This window comes from Panicum virgatum, chromosome 5N (genome assembly GCF_016808335.1).
Source record: "Panicum virgatum strain AP13 chromosome 5N, P.virgatum_v5, whole genome shotgun sequence".
Taxonomy (NCBI): Eukaryota; Viridiplantae; Streptophyta; class Magnoliopsida; order Poales; family Poaceae; genus Panicum; species Panicum virgatum.
In genome coordinates, this window is record NC_053149.1 from 70143842 (window position 1) to 70171211 (window position 27370).

At 44.0% G+C, this 27370-nt stretch overlaps 2 protein-coding genes and 1 long non-coding RNA gene across 3 annotated transcripts; 1 reads left to right on the forward strand and 2 right to left on the reverse strand.

Annotated features, from left to right (window-relative positions):
* Nucleotides 1-14480: 14480 nt before the first annotated feature.
* On the forward strand, nucleotides 14481-17575 carry LOC120672730 (cytokinin dehydrogenase 4). The gene is made up of 6 exons (XM_039953283.1): nucleotides 14481-15654; nucleotides 15764-15891; nucleotides 15986-16246; nucleotides 16332-16594; nucleotides 16687-17060; nucleotides 17105-17575. Exons 1-5 carry the CDS (start codon nucleotides 15054-15056, stop codon nucleotides 17009-17011), a joined length of 1578 nt encoding a protein of 525 aa, XP_039809217.1. The 5' UTR covers nucleotides 14481-15053; the 3' UTR covers nucleotides 17012-17060; nucleotides 17105-17575.
* LOC120672732 lies at nucleotides 15736-19864 on the reverse strand. Its single transcript, XR_005674269.1, has 6 exons — nucleotides 19353-19864; nucleotides 19070-19248; nucleotides 16736-17458; nucleotides 16401-16541; nucleotides 16010-16311; nucleotides 15736-15877 (listed from the first exon to the last, which is right to left on the reverse strand). It is a non-coding gene; the product is annotated as an uncharacterized LOC120672732 (long non-coding RNA).
* Nucleotides 19865-20734: 870 nt separating this feature from the next.
* LOC120672731 (hexokinase-3) lies at nucleotides 20735-26900 on the reverse strand. Its single transcript, XM_039953284.1, has 9 exons — nucleotides 26349-26900; nucleotides 23595-23739; nucleotides 23346-23513; nucleotides 22856-22930; nucleotides 22137-22292; nucleotides 21924-22022; nucleotides 21713-21840; nucleotides 21295-21376; nucleotides 20735-21207 (listed from the first exon to the last, which is right to left on the reverse strand). The coding sequence occupies exons 1-9, from the start codon at nucleotides 26618-26620 to the stop codon at nucleotides 20839-20841; spliced, it is 1494 nt and encodes a 497-aa protein (XP_039809218.1). The 5' UTR covers nucleotides 26621-26900; the 3' UTR covers nucleotides 20735-20838.
* Nucleotides 26901-27370: the final 470 nt, after the last annotated feature.

Below are 27370 nucleotides of genomic sequence, written 5' to 3' on the forward strand. Positions count from 1 at the left end.
ACATGTAAAGAACTAAATAAATAATGTTTGCTAGGGATCGATCGGAGGCACCGTAAAATGTGAAGGATGGTGGCTGATGGCGATCGATGATGAGGATCTTCTTTGCAACAGATCGACATGGATGCATGCATGGTTGCTGACAGGCGAGACGGGCTGGAGCTGGAGTGTAGCGACGAGGAGAGACATGGATTGCGTAGGCATGGCCCTGCCCTATGCCTGCCTCTGCTAGCTGCACGGATTGGCGGTCGCATCTCTTTCATCCCCCCATCACCGCCTCTCTGCCGCTCCGGCCGTCTGCCCCTACCTAGCGCTCGCACCTGTCCACCCCCTATCGTTAGCTTACCACTAAGGAGCGAGCATGGAAAGGAGGAGAGGTTCATAACTAGTCCAGATTGCCATCATGCCACTGTCTCATGGCAACTCAGGGGCCGTTTAGTTCCCAAAAATTTTTGGGACCGTTTGACCGCTAATTAAGAGTATTAAATATAAATTAATTATAAAATTAATTACACGGATGGACAGGAAATCGCGAGGCGAATCTATTAAGCCTAATTAATCTGTCAGTAGAGGTTGGTTACTGTAGCACAATATTGTCTAATCATTGCATAATTAGGTTCATTAGATTCGTCTCGCGATTTCACCCTGGATTATGGAATGGATTTTGTCAGTTATTCACATTTAATACTCCAAATTAGTGGTCGAACGTTACAAGTTAGTGTAGCGCGTGAAAAATTTTGGGAACTAAACGGCTCTCATGGTGATAAGATTGGTGATGTGGCACTGGGCCAGTACTTGTCGTCTCAAGAACTCGTGACGTACTGCTTGTCATGTTCATTCTTCAGGGCTGGTGATCTATTTTGTTTGCATTTTGTGCCTCATATGGATGCCTTGCATTGGTATATGTATATATAAGCATTTTTATTTCATAAGAACTAGACGCTCAAAATTATTTTGACAATTCTTCAAGAATTTACCTGTGTTCTTGACAGGCGAGAAGAAACAACATGCCGGTTTTCTTCATAGTATATTACATGATGTGGTACCAGATTATTAATTATAAGGTTATATATATACCTATGTTGCTCAAATGAAAGATGGTAGAACTATGAGCATTGAGCAAAGGATGAATATCTAACATTAGTAGTAGTGTAGTATAGATCATGTCCCTTTTGGTGTCCAGTAGTACAACTATTTGGACTTGAAATGTAGTACATTATTGTGTCATAGATCATGCACCTTTTCCACCCCTCCTCCTGCAGGCTGCAGCAATGATATGAGCATTGCTCCCTTCCCACCCTCAGAATTGGCCTGTCACCCTTTATCCATCTGCTCCTGGCCCCTACTTTTCTCATATCCTGTAGGCTTGGACTTTACTTGCACCCATTGGAGACTGGCGCGGCCCACTCACAGCAAGAGCGTCGCGGGAACGACGGAACTGCAAATGGAGGGCCAGCGTCGGGCGTCCTCCCTCCGTGACGTGTCGACCGGAGAGCGACCGGCTGCTCTCAGGACTCCCACTCCACGGCGTATAGGAGTAAAGGTACTTGCACCCATTGGAGCTGATGCGTGTAAGGATGGCCCACGTCTGCAGAATAATTTCATTTCGCTGCTTACGGAATTAAATAAGCTAAAAGATCATATAAAAAAATATTAAATGCATCACTAGATGAAGAATAACTTGTCACGCCTATATATAGTCTGCACCCAATTTTATATGCAACCCAACTTTCATTCAGTGGTAATCTCACAGCTACCAAATCTTGGGATACTGGTTCTTTTATTGCTGGCATGCATTCTTCTCTTTCACTTCTCTTTTGTTTGCCAAAGGGCCTCTAGCTGAGTTGGTTAGAGGAACCCAGCAGCACTCCTCAGGTCCTGGGTTCGACTCCTCGTGGGAGCGAATTTCAGGTTGATGTTAAAAAAACCCCATCGCCTGCCTCATGTCCAAAGCACTGTAGAGCCCGGCCTAACTCACAAGGCGACGGGCCACCGTGTACGGGTGGGGCAGGGGTTCGGGGTTTTCTTGGCCTGTTGTGAGAAGGTCATTCTACCTCTCAAACAATGCCGTGGGGGCGGTCTTACCCCCGCAGGTCAAGTTTTTTTCACTTCTCTTTTGTTTTCTTCTTTTTTTGGGACTAATTCAGAATGAATTAGGCTTTAGCCTAAAAAGGATTATCATGATGTTGGTATATACTCCACTAAAATAAAATCATATTATGTTCAGTTATGTTGTGTCGATCTTCGCATTTTTGCATCATAGATTCACAATCTTTTTGCTTCAGCTATTATTGAACAAAAACGTCCATGTCGTCGTATTGGACCATTAAGATGTCCATGATGAAGATGGCATATCTCTGGCATACTAATTAGATTGCGCTTACATCATACAACTGCAGACATGATTAAAGAAAGTAGGGTTGAGAACGACGCTAAGCAACCTGGTCTAAAAAGAAGAATACCTGTCTCTGTGAAGTACTCCACTTCATATATGTCCGTACAAATGAGACAAACATACTCCAAGATCGAACATGGTACCAACTCGTTCAATTAATTAATTACATGCAACTAGAAATAAATGAAATGTAAAGTGGATGGAAGTTGTTTATTTATTTCTTTGTAGAGATCACAAATAATTCTGCAGCAAGTTGTTTGTATAAATTGATGTAACTGTTTACATAAATACTAAAATTTTACATAAATACTAAAATTAAAAGTAAAGTATAATATTAAAAGCGAGCTTAGAAACAAATGGTAATGGATTCTCATCATACCTCTATGAAAGTAATAACTGAATTCATAAGTTATCTTTTACGGGAATGATTGATTTGTAATCCCACTTACTTGGTTCTTCCTTATTAGCTATAGACCTGCTTCTAACGACAGCATGAGGAAGTGAAAACATGATCACAGCGAATAACTTTTGCAATAAAAGCATCAGATAGAATAATTAGAAAACGACACCAAACGAACACGTTTCCAAAGCAGGGAACTGAAATGATAGGTGCGTGCAGCCGTGCACCCTTAAAGATGTACATCATTCACTTTTGTATATGTTCTTTCAACAACTCAATGGAGGCATTGCTTATAGGTTAATTGTAACACCCCAGGTGTTTATCACCATAACTACAAAGTTAATCCCATGATTAATATGATTGTTAGCACTAAATCTGCCTGAACAATACCACTAAAGAAATTCTTGCTAGCAATTTAACCTGTGAAATGAGAAGATCTCTTTTGAAATAATTTCTAAATAAAGGTTCGCGTCATTTTTTAAATCAAATAATATTAAAAGGTAGGAACAGCGAAAGAAGAATGTTTAGCTAAAAATATAGTTGGGGTGCCAAATGACTCAATTTTGATGTTTGAACAAATTTTCAAAACAAATCAAGTCGACTCAATCGCAATTTATCTCTGGGAATCATTGTGAACCCGGAACTTCCGGAAACATCCGGATACTCCGGTATTTCACCCGGATACTCCGGACCTGGAAGTTTATATCACACGTTTTGATCCTTTTTGCTGTTCCGAAACGTTATAAACCGTTATTCACTCTCCTTTCTCGCCCTCCCCGTGCTCTCTCTCTCTCTTCCCCAGGCCCTAAACACCAAATCCACCATCCCAAATCCATCTCAAGACCTCGAAAGCTGCAAATCGGCGTGGAGGATCATCCCTTCCACTCATTCCTCCCTGGGGTGGCTTCAGTTTTAACGGGGTGGCTTCAGTTTCAACTTGAGAAGGTACCCAAGCTAGGGCTAAATGGATTGATCATTCTAGGATGTTTTAAGCGATTTCTTTTGGGTCAGTCATCTTCTTATGAATCACTCTACTAGGGTTTAGGAGGGTTTCAATTTTTGTGGGTTGGTTTTGCCAGAAATCAAGATTTCAGTTTTTGAGGGCGAAAATGGTAGGAAACCCGGAGACTCCGGGTATAAGCCCGGATACTCCGGATTTGGAACACTCCGGGGAAAAACTCCGGCTATTAATCCGGATACTCCGGAAATTCCGGATTGAATTCCGGATATTCCGGGTTTTTGCAGTATTATAGACGTCGGGTTATCTCAAATTAAACTAGAGGGTTCTGTGAGTCAGTTAAATGAAATCCTTTAGTACTCTCATTTGCTTTTGTGTATATGCCTAGCCTTCTAAATGAGTTTAGTAAGTTTTATTTAAAGGACACACTTCAGGCTAAAACAAATTAAATGAACTCTCATAGTGTAGCGTTGACCCATTTTCCTTTTAAGCTTGCTTTGTCTTTTTGATACATCACCCATGCATTCATACATCAATATTGTTGCGTTTCATTTAGATACGCTAGATATGCAAAACATGGACGTGCAGCACGCGATGTTGGAGCCGAACCACAAGACGGTGTTCGGTGGACATCTCCAGAAGATGGAAGGACTGCTGAAGCAACCGAAGACCCGGCCCAAGGTCGGAAGGGCCCAAGGCCGAAAATAATATTAACACTAACTTAGTGTTACCCTCAGGCAAGCCCCGGTGCACATTCTATTATTTGAAATTATGACACCTATATATGTATTTATTACTTGTGCATTATGTTTCAGGAGTTGATTGGAACCCTAGTTGCATGATCCCTAGGTTTCCCTGAGTTATACTAGCATGTATAGGACAATAGAAATGCTATGCTTAATAGTTCTCGATAGAAGTCGAGTGACTTGTTGCACTCGCGAGACATAGGATATTTAGAAGTTGAGTAATTTCCGGTTACTCGCGAGATATAGGTTATATACTTATCTACAGTACCTGAGTTGTTGAAATTGACATGGAAGCTTGAGACCGGACGGGAAGTGGTGATGATATATAGGTATGACAGCAGGACAGGGTTCCTGGGTGTCTTAGTCCCGTCTGTGTCGATTAAGGACCGTACCGTTGTAGGCCCTGCTGATCATGTTTGAATTGTACTAACCGCATACCGGGAGTAGGAGGTAGTTGAAACCGGTAAGCCGAGTACTGCCTTGCTTCGAAATTACAGGAACCCGCACCCAACTCCTGGGGTAGTCAAGTAGTCGCGGAGAAATGGGGATGCATTGTTAACTTTTGGTGGTCTCACGTTGAGCTCGGCTGACCATATGTCGTTGGGCTGGTTCCTGTAGTTCGAGGCGGGAAGGGGAATGGTTGGCATGTATAGTCCGACGGGGCAAATACGTGCCGTGTTGGTTAGGTCTACCTTGCAAGGTTAAATCGGATCGATTCGCCGTCAGTCGCTCTCGGATATGAGCACCTTGATCACTGCGTCACATCGTAGTGTTATGTCGAGATGATGAGTATATTCATATACATATGATGATGAACAACTTGAATTATTGTTGATTCCACCACCATGTTTGCTATAGTTGGTTCATGCAAATATTAGAATAGAGTTAATTTGTATAGAATCTGGGGCTAAAATACTGAAAGTAAGGAATTACATTAGTCGCTTTTCTGCAAAATAACCACTAGACAAAAGCCTTGCATGTCTAGATATGTGGGCTAAGTTATACCCACTGGTCGGGTAAGTCTTGCTGAGTATTAGTTGCTCAGGGTTTGTTGTTTACCCTATTTCAGGTTTAGAAGCTAACTAGGTGTCATATGGGTGGGCTCGATGTGGCGCCTTGTCTTCACGTCTCGGTAGTTCTCGATTTATTTAGTTTGTTTTATCTATTCTCTAGTAAAAATGCTTTGTAAGTTAGATTCTTTTCCGCTGCTATCTTTTCATTTGTAAATTTTAAATTTAAAGCTATTTTGTAAAAAGCCTTAATATTATTTTCTATTTTGTAAGATTTTATCGTGGTGGTATCCTCTGCGCTCGCCTTCGTGCGGGACTTCTGGTGTGTTTCGATCGGCCTGTGGGTTGGAAACAGCCTGTCAAGTTACACTTAATTAAGCTAATGTGCCAAATAATGGCGGTTACACTTAATTAAGTGTTTTAACTCGGCGGGTCTGCCACATTAATTATCGCATGAAAAATCGACACGTCAATGAGCATAATCCAATACGTTTGTTTTGAGAGAGCATCATCATCCAATGTGTTTGAACAAGGATAATACAAAATCTAAGCGATGTTGACCTTTCTGTAGGTAGAATAAATAGAAGAATTATTCTATTTCTCTCCTCAAGAGATTATAACTATATAATGTTTATCAAAGACATGGAATCCTAATTAATTTGTCCTAGTTGACTAATCTACCAAGAAGTGCAATAATGTGGACCAACAAAATTAAAGTTTACAACATTGCTCTCCAACCATGGAGAATCATGCATGTGTTGTTGCCAGACACCTATGACCTTTTGTATTATTTGAACGACGATCAAAATTGGTACCAAATAAACCAAAAATGACCACACATTCTATATATTAGCACATAAGAAATCCGTGGGGGCTCCATTCAGCAACAAAATAAGGAAAAAGCACACGCAATCAATGCATGAGAGAGGGACTGTTTATTCATGAAAGACAAGATCCACTGAAGTCGCCTGGACAAATGATGTTTTGGTTGTGTCGGTTTCAAACAAAATCCAAACATGTTTGTCACGAGAGGGAGTGACTGTATTCCATGCATACTGAAGCTAGCAAAATAAACCTGCTGGATGCATGACAGGAGACAACGAACTTTAATTTTGCCCACAAAATCAAAATAAATTAGAACATATAACTCCACTGTGGGGCTACCTAGAGAGATCACGGCTTGGCCTTTATGCAACATGTTGCCGGGCAAAACACGGTCAGAATTCGGTTCTACTATTGTATCCGGCACCAGCAGCACGCACCAAATAAACCAACCAAATCTCTAGCAAAAGGTCGCAGCAGCGCAACATTTCTGCTGCACTGATTAAATTGACTTTATTGCAAATGGGAAACCGGCCACCTGCAGTGTACTTGTAACTATGGGCAGAAAAGCAAGGTTGCTGCCTATGTGATCATCAAAAGATCTTCAGATAGATGCAGGATTTGGCAGATTTGGGTGTATGCTGTTGCTAGCTTTTGCAGATGGTTGGCTAGCAATTGATGTATATATATGGTGTTTTTCTTGACCTCTCATATGTTGTCGCACTCTTGTCTTTCTATATTCGCGCATGCTTTATTTATTTATCTAGGCGAACGAGCGCTAGCTCGGCTGGTGGGAGTGCGGCAGCGAAAACCACCAGGTCGGGGGTTCGATCCCCGGCTCGCACAGGAAAAAAACTCACTCGCTTGTCCCATGTCCAAAGTACTGTAGAGCCCGTCCTAACTCACAAGGCGACGGGCCCCCGTGTACGGGTGGGGCAGGGGTTCAGGGGTTTTCTTGGCCTGCTGTGAGAAGGTCATTCTACCTCTCAAACAATGCCGTGGGGGCGGTCTCACCCCCCGCAGGTCAAGTTTTTTTTTATTTATCTAGTGCTTTTGATATATCAGTTGCTAATTGGGTATAACTAGTAGCCTAATAGAAGTAATCCAAACATGGCTTAATATACTACATGCTAACTGAGATATGATGTTTGTTGTCAAAGATTCACTGATTCATGCTCAATCAGCAAAAGTTGGGATTGATTACATGAAAGCTACCTAGCTAGTAATGTGATCTAGTTAGGCTTGCAACTTTATGTAAACTTATAGTTGCTCGGTTAGGTTTAAGAGGCCACTTTAGTATAGTTAATTAGGCATATCCAGTAATCAATCTAGAGAGAAGTGTCGTCAGTGAGATCCAACAATGAGGTAGTATGACACCCCAAGTAAGAAAGATACTCTTCCCCTACATTATTGTTGGCAGCGCTTATATATATGATGCCAATTGTCAAAGCTAAAGATCTCTAGAAGCTTGAAAAGCCGAGCTTTTCGTACTTAGCATTCTTGATGACGGGCAGGGTGTGGAGTTGAACATGCACTAGCTAGTACATGGGAAATGCGGCCATAGCTTATGCGTGCATGAAAGCAACAGTTAGTTTGGCGGCTCTTCTTTGTAGCTTTCACAAAGTTGGTATAGAATGGACGGTGGCCTACAATTTATTACCAGCATGCAGGGACTAGCATGCAAGCTGTTTAGTCATACGTTCTAGGGTTTGTTAATTAGATACTCTCTCCGATCCAGTCACAATTATAAGTGATGTTTTGAGTTGCGTGCAGTTAGCCATTATAAACTTATTAATTTGGTTACAAATAACTTTTTATGTGTCAAGTTTTGGATATGTGGAAATGGTTCTATAAAATGTAATTTTTTGTAGTCTTATAATCATATTAAAAAAATTGAAGTACTGACGATTAAAGTTACGTTTCGAAGACCATATTGTTCGATGCTCAAAACATCACTTATTCACCACTGTTGGAGCGAGTATTTAATTTATGTATAGGGTGGTTATATAAATTTTGAAGTTCACACGGTAGGTTTTTTTCTTTGAAAATACTTTCCCTTGATTTGAGCTGTAGATTCAATTCCCTGATTATATTGCGTGCAAGTATGATGCACGGAGTACCCACCATATTAAGTAACGATTAGTATATGTGTAGTAGTCCAAGTGTGTGACAAGCAGATATGCACGTTACGTAGGAAAGCTGCTTGGTGCACAGCAACCACTTTAATTTCAATGAATGCGCAACTTGCATGATGGTGTGATGTCAAATAATTAAACGATCTAGACGCTCAAGTTATAATTGCAACTTGTGCGTTCAGGGAAGAGAACAGGTTAACTTGCATGCATACCTAATCAGTGGAATGAGAAATGATATAGTAGAACAGTGCGCGATAACTTACTTGGTTCAATTCGATCAAGCTACCAAATTTAAATGGTCTCACCACTCTCGATTCAAAACACATCGCCTCTAAAGCAATTAATGCAGCTAAACTTTTGTTTGATTTTAAGCCAGTAATTAAATTCAGTTCAAACCTGGGTGGCATGCATGCTGAATGAAATCAATTGCTCGTTGCATGCGTATACGATGGTGAGCACACGTTTACACATGTATCTATATATAGTCATCACTTCCAGTTATTTTTATGTGCACTATGCTTGCACACAACTACTACGGCTAGTAGTTAATAGTTACACTACTATATCATTTGTTAGGTCTATAGTTAGGCATTTTTGGTAGATTCAGTAGTGTAGAAGCATCAACTTGGCATGGCTGCTGGGGATCATGTTATGATCCAACAATCATGCCTTATCCATGTTAGTTTCAAAAATTTTACTTGCAGAGATAGGTATTTTGGTAGCGATGCATATATCTCAAAAGTGACCCTATGATTTAAACTTAATTTCTTAGAAAATCAACGTGAAAGCCGATTGTAGTTTTTTACAAACTAGGCATGGCAAAAAAAATTTATCCTCAAATATTTTTTTCATAAAATTTCCATATTCCAAATAAAGCACGCATTTCAAGGAGATTATTTTGGAAACTTAGAGCTCATTTTTATCAATTGAACACTGATTCAGTGATGTCATGAACCACCCAAACACTTACAAGGCTCGGGACAGAATCAATTGAACACTGATTCAGTGATGTCATGAACCACCCAAACACTTACAAGGCTCGGGACAGAGTCTATTTCGACCATACCAATGAAATTCTAATGCAAGACGTTTGTAACTAATGGAGATAAAGAATGAGTTAGTACTAGTACGGAAAAGGGTCTTTGGTCCTGCACACATTTATCCCGGCCGCTTTGGACTCGGGGCTAATGAAGGCATTAGGCCCGAGTCCAATGGCTAGGGGTCGGAAAGGGATCTTTAGCCCTGGTTGGAGCCTCCTTCCGGAACTAAAGGTCAATCTTTAGTTTCAATTAGTGTTACAATAATCTGAGACTAAAGGTCCAAAACTTTTAGTCCATGTTTGTCCCTGTTGGTAACACCAACCGGGACTAAAGATTTACCATTTAGTCCCGGTTAGTGGGGATGCCACAGGTTGTTTTAAAAGGAAAGCATCCCAAGTAGTGATATATGTGGATACTCAAAAAAAGTAATGATTATGTGGCTGTGTAGGTGGAGTGGTAAGGAAGCTTCGAGTCTTGCTAGGTGCATAATAAACTTTTTTGCATTGCACAGGCCCTTTCCCGAGCGAGGAAACCGGGACTAATGATCCGAGATCTTTTGTCCCAAACTCGTAGTCCCTGTTCCAAAACCGGTATTAAAGGGGGTTTGGAACCAGAACTAAAGGCCCAGTCTGTACTAGTGTAAAGAATAGCAGTAGCTGCTGTTAAATTGAGGTCATAGAGTTTGCCTGCCCCCAATCCCAGTTTTAATCTCTTAACACCCATATGCTTCTAGTTGCATGTTATTGTAAACGCTTTGTTGTGCAAGTAGGGCAGTAGGCTTATGCATGTTTGCCTTTTGATTAGCTAGAAACTAATATCAGGCAGATTAAATCTGTCATTTGGCAAGCATTGCCATTCAGTATTCTAGCTAGCCATTCAGTATTCTAGCTAGCATATTCTTATATCCCTGGTTACAGTGTAAACATATCTTGTGGAAAATGGCAAGATTTTGAGTTGATTTTGATCGATAGTTGATAGTTCCAATCTAATATTAATTTTGTTTGACACCTTCTGTTTTATCTCAGTGGTGTACTTTGTAGTTGACGTAAAAAGTTAGCAGCACAATGTTCAAAGATGCCGGCAATATGATGACAGAACAACAGAGGGTTAACTGCTGTCTACCTAAACACTGGACAATTATCAGGTGGTTTGGCTGCTGGCTAAAGTAGTAAAATCATGTCAAGCAAGTGCAGCGCTAGTTGCTGTCTTAGATGTTAGACCACCTTTTAGGGTTGGTTCTGATGGCATCTAGCTTTTGACTACTGCAGGCACTGCACTGCACACAAGAAGCAAGCTATTGTTATAGAATTGGCATGCAGCTTGTGTATATACATCATGTTGGATCATGGGAACGCCTCGTCTCTAACCCAATAATCATCTGCACTATTGTAGTACACAGCCATTATGCATGTCCACCCTTAAGATATTACATACAGTTTTTTAATTTGCTCCTATTATTTGAGCATGCACATATACGCTCGATCAACATGGGGAAAATAGATCAAAATAATAATAATAATATATTTTTATTTTCCCCCCTCCTAATTTATGTGTATTCATTTCCCTTCTATTTGTGTTCATACTTCGAGCTAAGAATAATGTAAGAACTGGCTATAAACGGTCGCAGAGATCGTAAATAATTTTCATTTTTCTGATAAAACCTGGGAATGCATCCACACACATAAGACACAATATAGTTTTCAAAGTTTGGTCATATAGACCAACGCACTAGATCGAGTGGTTACCTTCGTGCTTCCGTTTAGTGAATGTTCAATTCAGTCGCTCTCTGCCATCGCACTCCATCTCTTACGCATGCATAGATGGCTTTGGCACTATTGATCCGATGAAACCTAGTCAAAAGGAGTTGGAAAACAAGGAGGTTAATTGCCACCCATGGGTTGCTCGACACGGCGGCTGATGTATATACTCTGTATCTTCACATTTGCACACAATGAGCGAGACGATAAAGAAAGAAAGCACGTACACACACACAAGGTGCTTTGCTTGGACCATCTTGTGATGCACAACTCCTGGCCAGTTACTACAAAAAAAGTGACAAGCAACTCGTTCCTTTAAGGATTGTCATTCCTTTAATACTCCAAACCTCTAAGAATTGCATTCTTTGTTGGTGGAGGGAGGGTATCTCCAAACCTTACGACTTGCATTACAATGCAAGGACAAGAGTGCCAGTACAAATGTAAGTACCACAATAGCAACTCATGAGTTTGTCTCCCTGCCATCCTCACGCTGATAATAAATCAGGAGAGCACACAACAAGATCCCATGCAGAGACCCCAGAAGCAAACAGAACAGGTGGGCTTGTGGGTTTGTTCATCATCATGTCAGGAGGGCTTGACACGTCCGCGCGCTGGGTCCCGCGGGCCGAAAGCTACCGGGGAAAATGTCAAGAAGGCCACGTGGGGGGTGGGTCCCCGAAGTCCACTTCCGCGCGATCTCAAGGCCGGGCCGCACCGGCGATCGCTCTCCGGCCGCCTCCCTCGCTTGGCCATGCCATGCATGCACATGCAGGGCAGGAGCATCTCTCTCTGCGTCACAGTGCTTGTCTTGCTCACACATCAGCTTCGTCAGTCGGTCAGGGCGCACGCTGCAACACAACAACAACAACACCTGTGCAAGATGGCGTCTATCATTGATAGCAATAGCATACCCGGTCGGTTGACTCGTCGCACATTCATCCTGGGGGCGTTTGGTTGCCTGCACTGCACGGGAGTCTGGACCTGGCTCACTAGATGCAAAAAGCAGCCCACAGCATGGCTAGCCAGATACGGATTTCATTTGTGTTTCTGTTGAGCCAGACTCGCGTGGTGCAACGCAGATTTTCTTAATGTATTTTAATTCATATTCATATTAAGCAATATTAGTGTATTTTAAACTATATTAAAATATTACAAGTAAAGTTAAACTATATTATAGCATTACTTGTTTATCTCTTTTTATTTTACATACTAACTTTATGCGGACCACCAAACAGTATTTCTTGTCAGCCATGCTCTATATGTGCAGCCAACCGAACAAGAATAGTTTGCACCACCGTAGCAGCTTAGGCCCGGCTCCCATGTCCCCTCTGTGTATGAACAAACAGAAATTCCTTCCTTCTATTATTACATATTATTCCAAGAGTACTTTATTTGCAAGCACCTTATTATTATTATTATTATTATTATCTTTTTTTCTAATTTAAAGAAATATGTTGCAGTGGCAAATTCGATTATTAAATTCAATTTAAATTATATGTTCACTTCCATTCCATTTGACCAGATAAGTGTCAAAAAGTAAAGCGCAAGCAAAAAAGAAACACTAACCAAATGCGTATATATTTGTCTATGCCACATAAGCTCAAACCACAGTGTGTAAGCTTTCCAGCTCTGCATATACTCATGTGACACTGTTGTCGACGGATTGTGTGGACGACATTGACACAACGGACGGGTGAGGCGCCGTCAAGGTCAATTGCTCAAAATAAAGGTGTCATTTTGCCAACACGATGAACCAATGGTGGTGCCATCCATCCACGACCCACCAATCCTTTTTGGTTGGTGGTTAAGTTGGCCCCAACTTGAAGGCCCGCCCTACGGTGGTGGCCGTGTTCTCGAAGGGTGACTGCCTCTGGTAAGCACTAAACAATAAACATGCATGTGTGTGTATTTTTCGCTTTTAATTTGAGTGATCTTTTTTTTTGACGAACAAACAGGTCCATGATGCCAAGGCTGCCGTTATTTCTTAGACTTGTTGTTACTGCAACCAAAATTAAGGTGTACTTTCAAGTGGTTTTGTTTCCCACGCAGAGACGCGGTTTCAGGGTGCACATTCTATATCTTTTTAGGTTTGAATATGGGCACTCTAGATCTTTAATTAGCAGCACGTACTAGTTTTAAATTTGCCACGTGAGAGGGAGGGAGGAGAATCTCCGGTGTGGTGGAGTCTGCCTACCAGGCATGCGGCGGCGAGACAGGATGGACGTGCAGGTGACGGTCAAAGTGGCGGCCTCTCTGCTCTGCTACCCCTTTGCTGCTCTGCTTGCTTGCTTGGTTGGTGCTTCCTAGTGCTCGGCCGGACCGGACACCACACCACTTGGTCGCGTCCCGGTGCGTTACCGTCCGCCGGTGTCCATCTCACCCCTGCACTTTAAATTCGTGACGCCAACAGCGAGATCGTTCGCCCCTGCAAGTCACAAGCGCTCTGGATTTCTGATCAGCTAGCTAGCTCTTGTCCGTGCCGGGCTCGGGTGGTCGATCTGGCTGGGCTCCGGGGCGTCCACACACAGAAGAATCGGATCGCCTGCTGTGCCGTGTACGTAGCCGGGCTGGGCATCCACAGACGTCGGGGTTGGGGTTGGGGCTGGGCAGCAACAGCAGACGCGACGGTCCAAGTCGTACCACAAAGGTGGTTGCGCATGCGTGCCATGTTGCCATCACCCAGATGCTATTGGATCCGGGAAACGAACTTGTGAGGACCCCTACCGGCTACTGGCTGCTCTCCTTCTCATCAATTCCCGGACGAACAAACTCAGCTCAGCTCAGCTCAGCTCAACAACGATGGCTTGCTACGTGGGTAAGGAAGGCTGGAACACGGGGGATGTCAAGTGGGGAAAACATTTATCATCTGAAAGCTCCTGGTCCTCTGGAATTATCATTTACTACTACTACTACTACTACTACTACTACTACTACTACTACTACTACTACTCACGACCAGAGAGGGAGAGAAAGAATACCCCAAGTAATCCATGTCCATACGATTGAGCTAACCGAAAGATCAACTCCAGCGAGCTTTGCCTTCTTGTTTATTCATTAGATTAGAGGGGCAGTGAGGTAAGGAAGGCTCCTTCACGGAAGCAGAGGCCCAGCCGAGCAGAGCTCCAATCCAACAGCATATGACCAGCGACCAAAACATACGGATGTCCTGTGGGTTTAGGCAGGGACAGCCGCATGCAAGCCATGTGACTGTCTGAGAGACAGAGAGCGCCGACGATACTGGAACAGAGGATCCGCCCCCCCTTCTTTTCTGTGAGATCTCCTCTCCTCCCCATTAGCTAGCTTGTTAAGCAGCCAACACATGCATGTTCCCCCCTTGCTCGAGATAGGAGCTACAAAGCACGAACACCGTGCTCTAAAAAAAGAAACCACTAGGGCATGTCTGTGCCCGAATTTGCAAGCAACAAAGCCAAGCCGGCAGGCAGACAGTCGTCATACGGTTTTTACCAAACAGCCAGCGCCCAGGACTGACTTAGTTGACCGCACCACTGAAGACCGCCTCACACAGCTCCAGTAGTCCCGCCCCTCCGGCTATATAGAGAGACCCCCTCCCCTCCCCTGCATGGACAACCACCACCGCCCTTTCTTTCTCCCTCTCTCTCTCTCTCTCCGTCTCCTGCTCTTGTTGCACCTCATCAGGAACTCCCACTCTACAAGAAGCCCTCTCTATCGCCACCCTTCAAATTCCAAGCTTCCTACCAACCTGCCAAACCTCCATCCTTTTGGTCGGGTTGTTGAATTATAAATTGAAGAGCTAGACGGCCGGCCGGCCACCATGAAGCCATCACTGGAGCACTGCTTCAAGCTCCTCCTGCTGCTGGCGCTTGGCGGGGTGACCATGCACGTGCCCGACGCCGACGTCCTCTCCTCCCTCGGGGCGCTGCGCCTCGACGGCCATTTCAGCTTCCACGACGCCTCCGCCATGGCGCGGGACTTCGGCAACCGCTGCAGCTTGCTGCCGGCCGCCGTGCTCCACCCCGGCTCCGTGTCCGACATCGCCGCGACCTTGAGGCACGTCTTCTCCCTGGGCGAGCGCTCGCCGCTGACCGTCGCCGCGCGCGGCCACGGGCACTCGCTCATGGGCCAGTCCCAGGCCGCCGGGGGGATCGTCGTCAGGATGGAGTCGCTCCGGGGCAGTAGTGACAGGCGGCTTCAGGTAGTCCATGGCGGCATGTCTCCGTTTGTGGACGCCCCAGGAGGGGAGCTCTGGATCAACGTGCTCCACGAGACCCTCAAGCACGGCCTGGCGCCCAAGTCTTGGACCGACTATCTCCATCTCACGGTCGGTGGCACCTTGTCTAATGCGGGGGTCAGCGGGCAGGCGTTCCGCCACGGACCGCAGGTCAGCAATGTCAATCAACTGGAGATTGTGACAGGTCTCAAACGAACCCGCAAATTAAAAGCATTGAACTAGCTACCTAGGAGCACATAACCGAACATAAAACCAGTTGCTGATTCCCATGTCGTGACTATACCAAAATGCAGGAAGAGGAGACGTTGTTACCTGCTCGCCCGAGGAGAACTCTGATCTCTTCTACGCTGCTCTCGGCGGTCTCGGTCAGTTTGGGATCATCACCAGAGCAAGGATTGCTCTCGAGCCTGCTCCAAAGATGGTAAGTCAACAGGCAATTCAGTTAAGTGAACCCTTGGTTCCATTCAATATATAGGACATGCAGTCATGCACTAAATGGGTATTTACGATGCCAGGTGAGGTGGATCAGAGTTCTTTACTCGGATTTTGTAAGCTTCACCGAGGACCAGGAGATGCTGATCATGGCAGAGAACACCTTTGACTACATTGAAGGTTTTGTCATCATAAACAGGACAGGCATCCTCAACAACTGGAGGACGTCCTTCAAGCCACAGGACCCAGTCCAAGCAAGCCGTTTTCAGTCAGATGCAAGGGTTCTATACTGCCTCGAGCTAACCAAGAACTTCAACAGTGACGAAGCAGATAACATGGAACAGGTGAGTTCATTATTTCCGTTTGCACCGCGATGTTGACTTGTGACTTCATCATCCCTTTATAGTAACTGTAACATACACGTTTCAGGAAGTTACTGCACTGCTATCTCGACTCAGATACATCCGGTCTACTCTATTCCACACCGATGTCACGTACCTGGAGTTCTTGGACAGGGTGCACGCCTCCGAGGTGAAGCTGAGAGCACAAGGCCTCTGGGAAGTTCCACACCCTTGGTTGAATCTTCTAATCCCAAGGAGCTCAATCCAAAGATTTGCTAAGGAAGTCTTCGGCAAGATCCTGAAAGATAGCAACAATGGTCCCATACTGCTTTACCCAGTGAACAAATCAAAGTAACTTAACTTCACTTGCAGAATTACTGTCTCAAATAAGTTAATCTAGTTGCGGTTTAGATTGCTCAATTGGTCTATTCATTTTGATGCAGGTGGGACAACAGAACGTCAGTAGTCATTCCAGATGAGGAAATTTTCTACCTAGTGGGGTTCCTTTCTTCAGCACCGTCTCTCTCAGGTCACGGCAGCGTTGCACATGCAATGAACCTGAACAACCAAATTGTTGAGTTCTGTGAAGAGGCCGATATTGGGATGAAACAGTATCTGGCACCCTACACCACACAGCAGCAGTGGAAAGCCCACTTTGGAGCGAGGTGGGAGACATTTGAACGGAGGAAACACACGTATGATCCCCTAGCCATCCTAGCACCAGGACAGAGAATATTCCCAAAGGCGTCACTGCCGTTGTCCTTGTGACAGTACCTGCTATTTAAAGGCTTTTGTAGAGCATATGTTGTACAAAAGTGTAGGTAAAAGTCTCCCTGTAAAGACAATATCGATCTACGGAAGGTAGCTAGCCTGAAGAACACATTATAGCGACTTCTTAGTGACCGAAGATACCTCGAAGCAGTACTTCAAAGTGGAGTAGCGTCACCTGAACTCTGACTGGTGAATGCAACTTTGGAGGCAATCATTGGAGGATTGTATGGGTCCAAGTAACATGCGGAACCCAGCTGTTGTTACAGCGTAGATTTGAGCTATGCTGATCAACTGATCACCAACCTGTGTAACAAGGAACTCATGTTGAGTTCTTTGCATTTTCAGTTAACGACAGTGCAGAAAGTAGCACGAGAGTAGATCCTTGATTAGCAAATAACACTGCCAGTTATTTTGCATGTAACTAGCCTCTCATCTCAGGACTGCCTGCATAAATGCAGCAGGTTACTTTAGTCAATGACTCAGAACATTATATGTTCATGCCAAAACAGTGAAGCTGCTTATCAATCATGATGTCTGGAAACAGAAAACATTTTGGAATTATCTTGACTTGTGCATTAACTATTACCAGCATGTAGCACGAATTTGAATAAGAAATCAAGAGCGTAGTTATTGAAACTGAATTAAATGTGAAATGATAGAACTCCCATCAAGCAGAATTATAGGTTTGCATGATAAGCAGATAACTATATCATATAGCAAGCAATAATAATGTGCTGCCATCTCCTAATTGTTGTCAGCAGAGAAGAAGCCAGGATATAGAGTTCAGATTCCTAAAAGAAAGTAAATTACACCATTATAATCTGTATATTGAACTGCATGTGCAATACAGGTTCTGCTCATATTGGTACTAACAGAAGTTCTCATATACAGTGACATTCATATCCAACAACAGCATAATATCCAAAGATGCTTCCTTGCTTCAAATTCATACATGTAGTTCTTCAAGTTTGTGGAATAATTCCACCAACAGGTTGACCCAAAAGCAATAATATCCAAATGAATTCATGCCTTTAAAGGGCCCAGGTGGCCAGTAATCCTATTCCGATCACCAAATAACACTAACAGTGCTTTGAGGCCATGCATTGAGATGAACTATAAATTAAACTAAAAGTTAAAACTTACTGCAATGTGGAAGATAAAATAAGTGGTGCACAAATTTTTTTTTGGAATACAGAAAAGGAAAGTATAACATAAGAAGCAAGTGAATAGTCCAGATTATCAGAGGAGAAAACATAGACCATTCCTCTAATCAGATCTTAATTAGATAAAAATCAGTATTATGTACTATCAGGTAGTGAGCATATTATCTATTGCTGATATTACTACAGGACTGCATGCTCCAGAACAAATACAAGCACTGAAAACAAGCATGTATGAGTGTTATGTCAACTACAACGAAGCCTGGTCAGTTGTTTCGCATAGACTTAAATCCACATTCACATTGTGAGTCTTAACTGAATCAAACACAACAATTATTTGTTGATGTTCATTGCCTGTTAGATGCGGATGTAGCAATATGAATATCACTGCTGAAGTTACGAGAAGTTTCAAAACTGGCATACTGCTGAATAGAAACTACAAATTTAGATAAAATGGCACAATCAAATCTTCTGCAATAACTATGTGAGCAATCTTATCAGTTGCCAACATGATACAAGATATCAACCAAGTCTGAACAGCTACACTAAAACTATCAAAAAGCCAATTTCAAGTTTAGTCTTCCATGAAGCAGACTCATGTGCAGTACAAAGAACATGTGCAGGAAACAGAATGGTATAACTTTCCAAGTTGCCCTACACAGTTGAGCCCTGCTATTTACCATTTCAACCACCTATTTGATTAGTTATCTGTCACAATATGTAGATTTCCTTTCAATTTTTTTAGACTTCTTAGTTGAGATGCAGGCCCATTTAGCTGCAGCCGCAACCAGCAGCTGGCTGCAGCTGCGCTGAGCACCCTTTATGTGTATGTCAATATCTAACCAGTTCGTGGCTTAATGCGATACTGAACGAAAACACATCCATCAGTTCTTACCTCACCAATGGGGAAAGAATAGAAGGTAGGTGATCGAGATATAAACCATCTATGTCTTGGTGTTAGTAAAATTCTTCTGTGGCCTCTATTACCACCACCAATTTACACTAACTGATAGCTGTCTACCACGGATCCCTTTGATAACTGATAACAGACAGCCCCTCATAACAAATACCACCCTGGAAAAATCTCAACCGTCAATAATGGCGTAATACCGAGTTTATAACATCTGATGTGCATCAACTTATTGCAGATGCAGTTACTGTGTCATGGATTTACCCACCTTTTAAATACATTTTCCGTGTGACATTGTTGGCAAAGAATTGAAGGGAAGGAACATGCCCTCTTCTCCTAGTTGGTGATATATCACCCCGTCCATGTCAAAGATAAGTTGATTGGAAGGTAAAATATATGGTCATCCGCCTGAAATTACTTCTAGCTGACCGCATTGTTACTGTCAGAGTCTAATCCACCTTATCCTTCCAAGATAAAACGAGAGGCCACATCAGAAGGATTCGGTACAATCCACAGCAATAATGCAGGCCAAATTCTAAACGCGCACACACAATTCACAGCTCCACTATATTAGCACTAACGAAAGGATGGCCTATATATTTTTCAAAAAAAAGGATGAAGTTGAAGCGCGAAGAGTAAAAGGCACTTCACCTCCCGATTTTACCCGTAATATCGTCCGCCTGTGGACCATACGCAGAAGAATTCGTACAATCCTTGTTGTTCTATCAGCGAAATTCGATCCGATTATTATTATCCGATAGGCGCAACCCCAATTAGTCGAATTCGAGACCCCAATCTATCAAACAGAACACAGATCAGAACGGCGAAGGGCGGCGTGAATCCGGGTGGGGGAGATTGGGATGCGGTCGAAGGGAAGAGAGCTCATGTCGTGTCCGGCGCCGGCGGAACGGTGGCGAGCCACGGCGGGGGCGCGCGCAGAGGCGGAGGAGACGGGAGGAGCCGACGTGTGGCTCGGATCCTTCTGGAAGAAGAAGCCGTCGCGCCTTTCGAACAGCGCAGGCGCCGAGCTCCGCATGGGCTCCGACTTTCGCCTTCTGAGGCCCATGGCCCACTGCCGTGTTGTATAGGCCACTTTTACTATTGGGCTTCTTATATTCTCAATAAAATACTATTGGGCTTCTTAACCATTCGAGGGTTTGAGTCTCCAATTTCGGAAATGCACCGTCCTCGTATATCTAACATACCATTTTCCTTCGTAAAAAAACATCTATCTACTCATCTTCTTACTAATAATACCTACGATGTTGGCAAGTGCTAGCAGGAAACAGCAAAACGCATCACGCACCTGCCATTTAAACCATAGAAGAGTGGAAATCTCTCTTTGGGAAAGAAACTAAACATGGTTGAGGTCAAGCTGAGATGTCAAATCATTACCGTGCTCATCAAACTGAAATGTCAAAAATCTTATTATTTGATCACTGATCTCTCGATAGATGAGCCTTCATCTTCAAGGATCAATTTCTTCCGCTTTTCATGAGAATTAGGCCTGCAAGATCAGTTCATAAAAGAAGACAGCAGCTCAGATTTACAATGAATTAGCTACCTTAACGGACAAAAATAAAACGAATTGAACTTCCTCCTAACAAGTTTCACCTGCCTCCCAGGTACTGATAGGAAGGAGAAATGGAATTTCTCTGCACAAGACCGAATTTTATATATATGAATATAGATATCAAACAATGTGCCTTTTTACATTTGCACAGAGGGGCTAGCTCCTGTATCACCATCTCTCCCTATATGGAACCTTGCTGTCTATTCGACGAATGTACTGCGGCAAGGAGGGCGGCACCCACCCCTGACCCATCCTCCGTCACCCTCAGCGCCACCGTCCGCGCCACCTCCTCCCCCATAATCTCCACCAGGGCCTCGTCTAGGTACTCCCTGAACACCGGGTAGCCCTGGTACAGGCCACCCTCGATCGCCACCACCGTCCTCCGCGGCTGCCCCCGCATTCTCCCACTTGAAGCCACGCCGCTCCCGTCCCGGCCCAGCTTTTTCAGTATCCCGACGATCCCAGCGGCAGCTAGGCGGGCAGCTCTCCGGGTGACTATGTCACAGACTTTGACGACAAGCCTTCGGGTTTTCAGACGAGTGTCAGGTATCTGCAACAGAAAACATCAAAACCTTTCAGTACATACAGGTTGGAGCAAACACACTTGTTCGAGTTTGCGGAGATCAGGAAAACTGACCTTCAGATGTTCTTGCAGTATCTTTCTGACTTCGCTCAGATCTGGTGAATCGTCCTCACGAATTGCCGCCAGAAGCGGTGTGCTGGAACACAAACAGTACACGTCAAACATATATTAGTAGTAGTTTGTGTAAAAACTTTAATTAGGCACTGAAACTCAGATCAAGGAAGTCAGCCAAGCAAAGTTTTCCTTTCAAAACTGGTTGACAGAAGTATTCCAAATGTTCTAGTAACATGCTCAGCTGAGCAGCGAGGATTCCAAGTACACCGCGAAAGAAAATAACCACCGGCACTTTTAACATGGGAACGGAATAAATCTTACAAAAAAGATGCAGTAGCCTAAAGTTTAAAGGGATAGTAAAACACTTGAGCTACGTAAGAGTACCAGATAAGCAAAGCATAGCAAGCATTAAATTCACCTCAATGTGAATGGGATAGATAGATTATCAGCAGCATCACCAAAAACATCTGATTCTAGAGCCATTCGATGAAGCACCAGCCTTGCAATTTCCCCAAGATAAATCCCAGAGATCATTTTCTCAAAGCCCTGTATCAATGACAATTTTGTTCAGCGATACTTACTAGCCAAGGGTACAAATATTGCATAAGATATTTTCCACTAAGTGTCACCTGATCATTACGATTTTGTGTCTCATCATCTAGCGAGATGTCATAAGGAGTCCTTGGCAAATGGGATGACCAGAAATTACCCCATTCCATGTTTACTACCTGACGAATTAAATATTTGAACATAAAACATAATAACCGAATTTTTTTCAGCCACAGGAACATTAGAGAAAATAGATAATTTGACTACAGAACAAAGTAGAAAAAGGAATATACCATGCCACCAGAGTTTGTAAGGAGACCCTGGCATTTAATAATTGCATCTGTGCGCTCAATATAGCAAGCATTGGTGCCTGCCCCGATGATCACAGCAGCCACTGTATCCTCATCATGATAATGCCCTAAAGCTAATGTGCCCACAGTGTCATTCACCTAAGTAGAAAATAAGATAAGTATTTAGAAGGTGTTGGTGCTACACAATAACTAAAAAGCAATAACCATAGGAGGACATGCTGGTTGAGAATGAGAATGACAGTATTCCCTCGGTAGCTCGCAAAAAATGCTTGGTGAAATGCAAATTTGTAACTTCATCAAGCAACCAAAACTAAATAAAGGAACTTTGACAATTTAGGAAAAGCTGGCGTCAAGAAAAGATTCAAGAGTGCACGATATCTTACAAGCAACCACACAGCTATTAACTTCCATGGAACAAATAAGCTGCTAGAGAATGATATGACAATTGTGTTCCCCTTGTAAAAAAAAACTTATGCGCGACATTGTTCGGTGCATGATCATGCTCCCAATCAAATATTTGGTACAAATTAACTTCACTACACACAAGCAAGGGCACCCATATTGAATGGGTGTAGAACTAAATATGATCCATATTAACCAATGCGTAAAAGTGGCTTGCCTAATGTAACAAAATGATCAAACAGTACCAAACTACCAACAGATGTAGCAACAGATGAGACAAAATGATCAAAGCAACCTACCAGAGCAGTGACTCGCACGTTTAGTCCACTCCCAGCAAGAGCTTCATTTAAGCATTGAGCCACATCTTTCCCAACCTGATATTCCATAGTTCACATCAGAAAGTGTATAAAAAATAGAATCATAAACTGAACATAACAGCAATCATACACCAAAGCAAAGCAATGTGTGTTTCGCAGTATATACATATACAGTGAGATATAAAGTGGAGAAATAAGGTGGTGATGATAGGTTAACCAGGCCATTAACACAATGAATACTTGACTGCGGTAGAAAGCAAGTTTCAAGTCTACGTGTAATATCAACCTTCAATGTGCATCACATGCTGCATTCTCCATAAAAAAGATTGAGTATGTCCTAATATTGCGACGGCAATGTTAGCAAGGTGCCAATCATTGTCCAATACAATGACTCGTGATCTATTAATAAATGGCATGCCAAATCCATCTATCACAGTGAGCACAGTTCTGGTACAGAAATCAGTTTCCTTACCGCATTTTCAATTGAAAATCCTTTAGTCCACCTAATTAATGACCCTGAAGAGACTGAAGTTTGCCTAACAGGGAAAGAAAATGTGAAACCAAGCGCCTTTTGTTCATCTTTTCCATCTTCTCTTTCTACAAAATCCTTCAGTGCTAAGGCAACGAAGCTGAATAGCTCCTGCGGTCGAACAAGATATCAGAGACATACAAGAAACACATTGTATATCAGAAATCGGAAGCTGTCTGAAATAACAAGCACCTCAATTGTACCCTTGGTAAATTCCTCAGGGATGGGAAGTTCAACCTTCCGACTGGTGACCACAGACCCCGCACCAACTTCTACCCTCAACGCTCTAAAGTTTGTTCCTCCAAGATCAATGGCATAATATATGCCTTCTTCATTTCTGTTAAGGGTACACAATCTGAATTTAGATGGTTGCTCAGGTAAGAAAACTAAATGAACATAATTTTTTCTCTATGACATAACCATAGAACATGTAATGCACGAAAGTGTTACATGGTTTGAAAAAGAACGATTAGTTCTTCTAGGAGAAGAACAATATTTCATTCTGTAACTCTATGATTATGAGGGTCATCTCTACTCCATCCCATCTTTAGAAACATACTACTATTTCTTACAATCAGTTTGTTGAAAAAGCATGAAATATTTGTCATGACAACAATTTACCAACCTCGTCACAGTAAACGATTCACCCTAGACCCTACTGACCCAGGAAACTCATGCTTCAGTCTTACAATACAAACAAGCCATGCAAGACGACAATAGTCGTTTGTGCATGCAATGACAAGCAACGGACGTGAGCAGTAGCCACTATCGGTCTGATGTTGCATACCAAAATCAAGTGCACTACCCCTTCACGACAAGCCGAACAACAACACCGTGCCAGCTCAAAGCCAACTCCATGAATGCATCCCCGTTGTGTGTGTACTCTTCCGGCTAGAGGATTTCCCTTGTGAGTATTCTAACGGCTAGCCACAGAACGACGCCATGCCAGCTCAAAGCAACTCCATGGATGCATCTCCCTTGTGCAAGTTTAATGGGTAGCACATCTCACTTGATGAGTGTTCTAACGGCTAGCGCACCTCCTCACACCTTTCCACTACACCTTTGTACTTTAGCAATCTTTCTTATCTAGCACACCTCCAGCCACCAGACCAAGGATGGCTAAATCACTGCCTAACAGTTGGAGCACAACTTTAGAGACACAAATGCAATCTAATATCGTATAGCGGTCATTGAATTGCCATGGGAAAATAGGAAAGCTCGTATTGTCGGGTAATAAATAGCAAATTGGAGAAAAACTTTCTTAGTAGCAAATGTTGCACAAACAAATGTCCTAATATGGAAGATGCTTATATCAACTAGCGAGGCACTATAGAATAGAAGAACAAAATTGCAAATTAGTTATGGGTACAAAACTGGTGTTGCTAAGCCTATGAAATTGAGCAAAAGCTGATAGGCTTAAACAGAAACAAACGGACGCAATATCATGTGGCAAAGATGGAAGAAAGGAACTGTGTGCATATTCCAAAGCAAATATGAAGCCGATCAAGATAAATTGAAGACATCAAGTTCAAGCATACTGCATGCTGCACAAGGCTATGCACACCCAGAATAAATTATTCCATTGCCATCACAAAACAGAAAAGGAATAACCAATCATCACAAGAATCCGCACTGGCGATGAATGAGAAACATCATGGAACTAAAATCCAAACATTTGACAGAAGCAAAAGAACAAAACGCCAGCCAAACCAATGTGTATCCATTTGTCATGTAGATGGTTCTACCATCCCGCTAAGCTGTTGCAAGAGCAGCTACCTAAAAGGCTAAAACAAAACCTTTAACCTAGACAGCTGCAACAAATCAGTAGAAACGAATAGTAGGTTCCATGGGAAGTAAGCATATTAATATTTGATTTGGCCGGTAGCTTGAATGTTCAGCTTGGAATCAGATGAACTGTGGGAACAGTACAGCCTTGGACCAACAACAGCTGAAGATCCCCCGTCCAGTAGAACACAGAAACATTTCTGCGTTTGGGCTCCGCCATCATCATCAGGTATTCTTGCACACCAAAAAGAGCGGCCTCCCCAAGCAATGATTCCCGTATTAGCGCTGTAGCCTCCGAGCGCCCGCGGAGCCGGAGCACGAAATGGGCATCGTTGTGTCCCGCTCCAACAAAGATGGCAACTTTATGACGTCGTATTAGCGGGAATTCCACGAGGGAAGATCGATGAGATGTGCGCGGCATTATACGGAATCGAATAAAGATGGCGGCTTTATGAACAAAATATATCAGCAAAAGTAACGGCCCAAATTCGTTCACTGTTGGAAGAACACATTAGAAAAGTAGAGACCCAAATTTGTTCGCCATTGCACAACAACGCCGAAGAGGAGCAGGAAGCAGGAAAAGGGAGAAGCAGAATCATGTGGGACGATCTCGTACTGAATACTGACACGACTAGTCCGGAGAATGGGACGCCCAATGCACACTACATTGGGCGCAAACAAGTTAGAAATGTGCGTCCTTGCGCGCCGCCGCTTTTAAAAACAAACGAACCGGTGAAAAAACCAAGCTGCGAAAAAAATAAACACGAGCTGAATCCGCACGCGCAGCATTTCGCACGGACACCCGAAGGAAAAGCCAGAAATGCGCGTCGCTCCACATCAGTCGGAAGGCAAGGGGGAACCGAAGAAAAAGAAATCACATTTGCGTACACGCACCGGAGTAACATCGAAACCGACCAAGCTGGCGAGATGCAAGGGTATGATCCAACTACCAACATGTCAGTTAACAAACAGAGGGGGGGAGAAGTTTATTTATTTTGTGTGCGTTCTAATCAAGAATCCGGAAAGGGACTCGCAGAGAGAAGGAAGAAACAAGCGCTTCAAATCAAAGAAGCGCGAGGCCACGAACGAGGGAAGGCAACGGCACAGCAGGCAGCACAAGGAGGAGGGACGGAGGAGCGCAGGAAGAAGGGGCCGCCGTACCCGGTGGGGAGCGCGTCGACGAAGGTGAGCAGCATCTTGAGCTTGCTGCCGCCGTCGGAGGCGAGGCCTGCGTGCATCTCGACGACCATGGCATCGACGACCTGTCGCAGGCGCGCCGGCGGCGTAGCGCAGCCCTCCCCGAACTCCCGGAGCAGCGCGACGGCGCGCCGCCAGCGGGCCCGCGCGGACGCCCTGCGCGCCACGAGCACCGCGGCGATCGCGCACGTGGCCGCCGCGCAGGCCGCCGCCACCCCGAGCCCGACCCGCCCCATCCCCCCCGCCGCCCGGCCCCCTCCCGCCTCCGGCTCGGAACGCGCGCGGCGGCGATCACGGCATCCCAGGGGCGCGCGCTCCTGCCCCCTCCCCGGGAGCCGCGAATCCGCACGCGCGCCCGGGACGCGGCGTCCGGCCGGCGGCGCGCGACGGAATGGCGAATGGGACGGGATGGGATGGAACAGAGAGCGGCGCGGAGGGGAGGGGCGGCTAGTGGGGAAAGGAGAGAGAGAGAGAGAGAGAGTGAGGAGGGGGAGAAAATGAGAAATAGGAATAGGGGGAGGAAGCCAAGAGCGTGGCCGCGGCCTGGGCTTGCTCTTTTTATCATGCCCCGGTTTTCTTTCGCTTTAGCCCTCCATGTTTCCCCTATTCCGCTGCTGTCCCTGCTGCTCTCTTGGTGAAATGCTCTTTCTCTCCTCGCCTTTGACCTGCTGCTTCTGCTTGGGAGAGTCTTTGTTGATGCGCTGCGTTTGCGTCCCCAGGTTTAAAATAAAGCCACGCTCTCGATCTGCTTGCTTGCTACAGTAGTAGTATATGGTTGAAATTTTGCATGAGATTTGTCACGTTCGATGTCTTATCCGCTGCAGAGATTACTTGGTATTATACTATCCTCGTGGATTTCCCTTTTCTTTTTTGTAATGCCCGGACGATTAAGATGATGCACGCAATTTTCGGCTTGCACGTAACAGAAGTTTCGGATATGCTTCAGAAGAACAGCCTACCTAGCTTGTGTGATTGTGTCTGTGTGT

Bases quoted from the DNA above. Each gene is read 5' to 3' on its own strand.
- LOC120672730 (XM_039953283.1), top strand. From the start codon at position 15,054: ATGAAGCCATCACTGGAGCACTGCTTCAAGCTCCTCCTGCTGCTGGCG. The intron at 15,892-15,985 runs GTAAGTCAACAG...TTACGATGCCAG, and splicing joins TCGAGCCTGCTCCAAAGATG to GTGAGGTGGATCAGAGTTCT. The intron at 16,595-16,686 runs GTAACTTAACTT...ATTTTGATGCAG, and splicing joins TACCCAGTGAACAAATCAAA to GTGGGACAACAGAACGTCAG.
- LOC120672731 (XM_039953284.1), bottom strand. From the start codon at position 26,620: ATGGGGCGGGTCGGGCTCGGGGTGGCGGCGGCCTGCGCGGCGGCCACG. The intron at 22,023-22,136 runs GTATATTCCTTT...TTAATTCGTCAG, and splicing joins TTACAAACTCTGGTGGCATG to GTAGTAAACATGGAATGGGG. The intron at 21,208-21,294 runs GTCAGTTTTCCT...TTTCTGTTGCAG, and splicing joins TACTGCAAGAACATCTGAAG to ATACCTGACACTCGTCTGAA.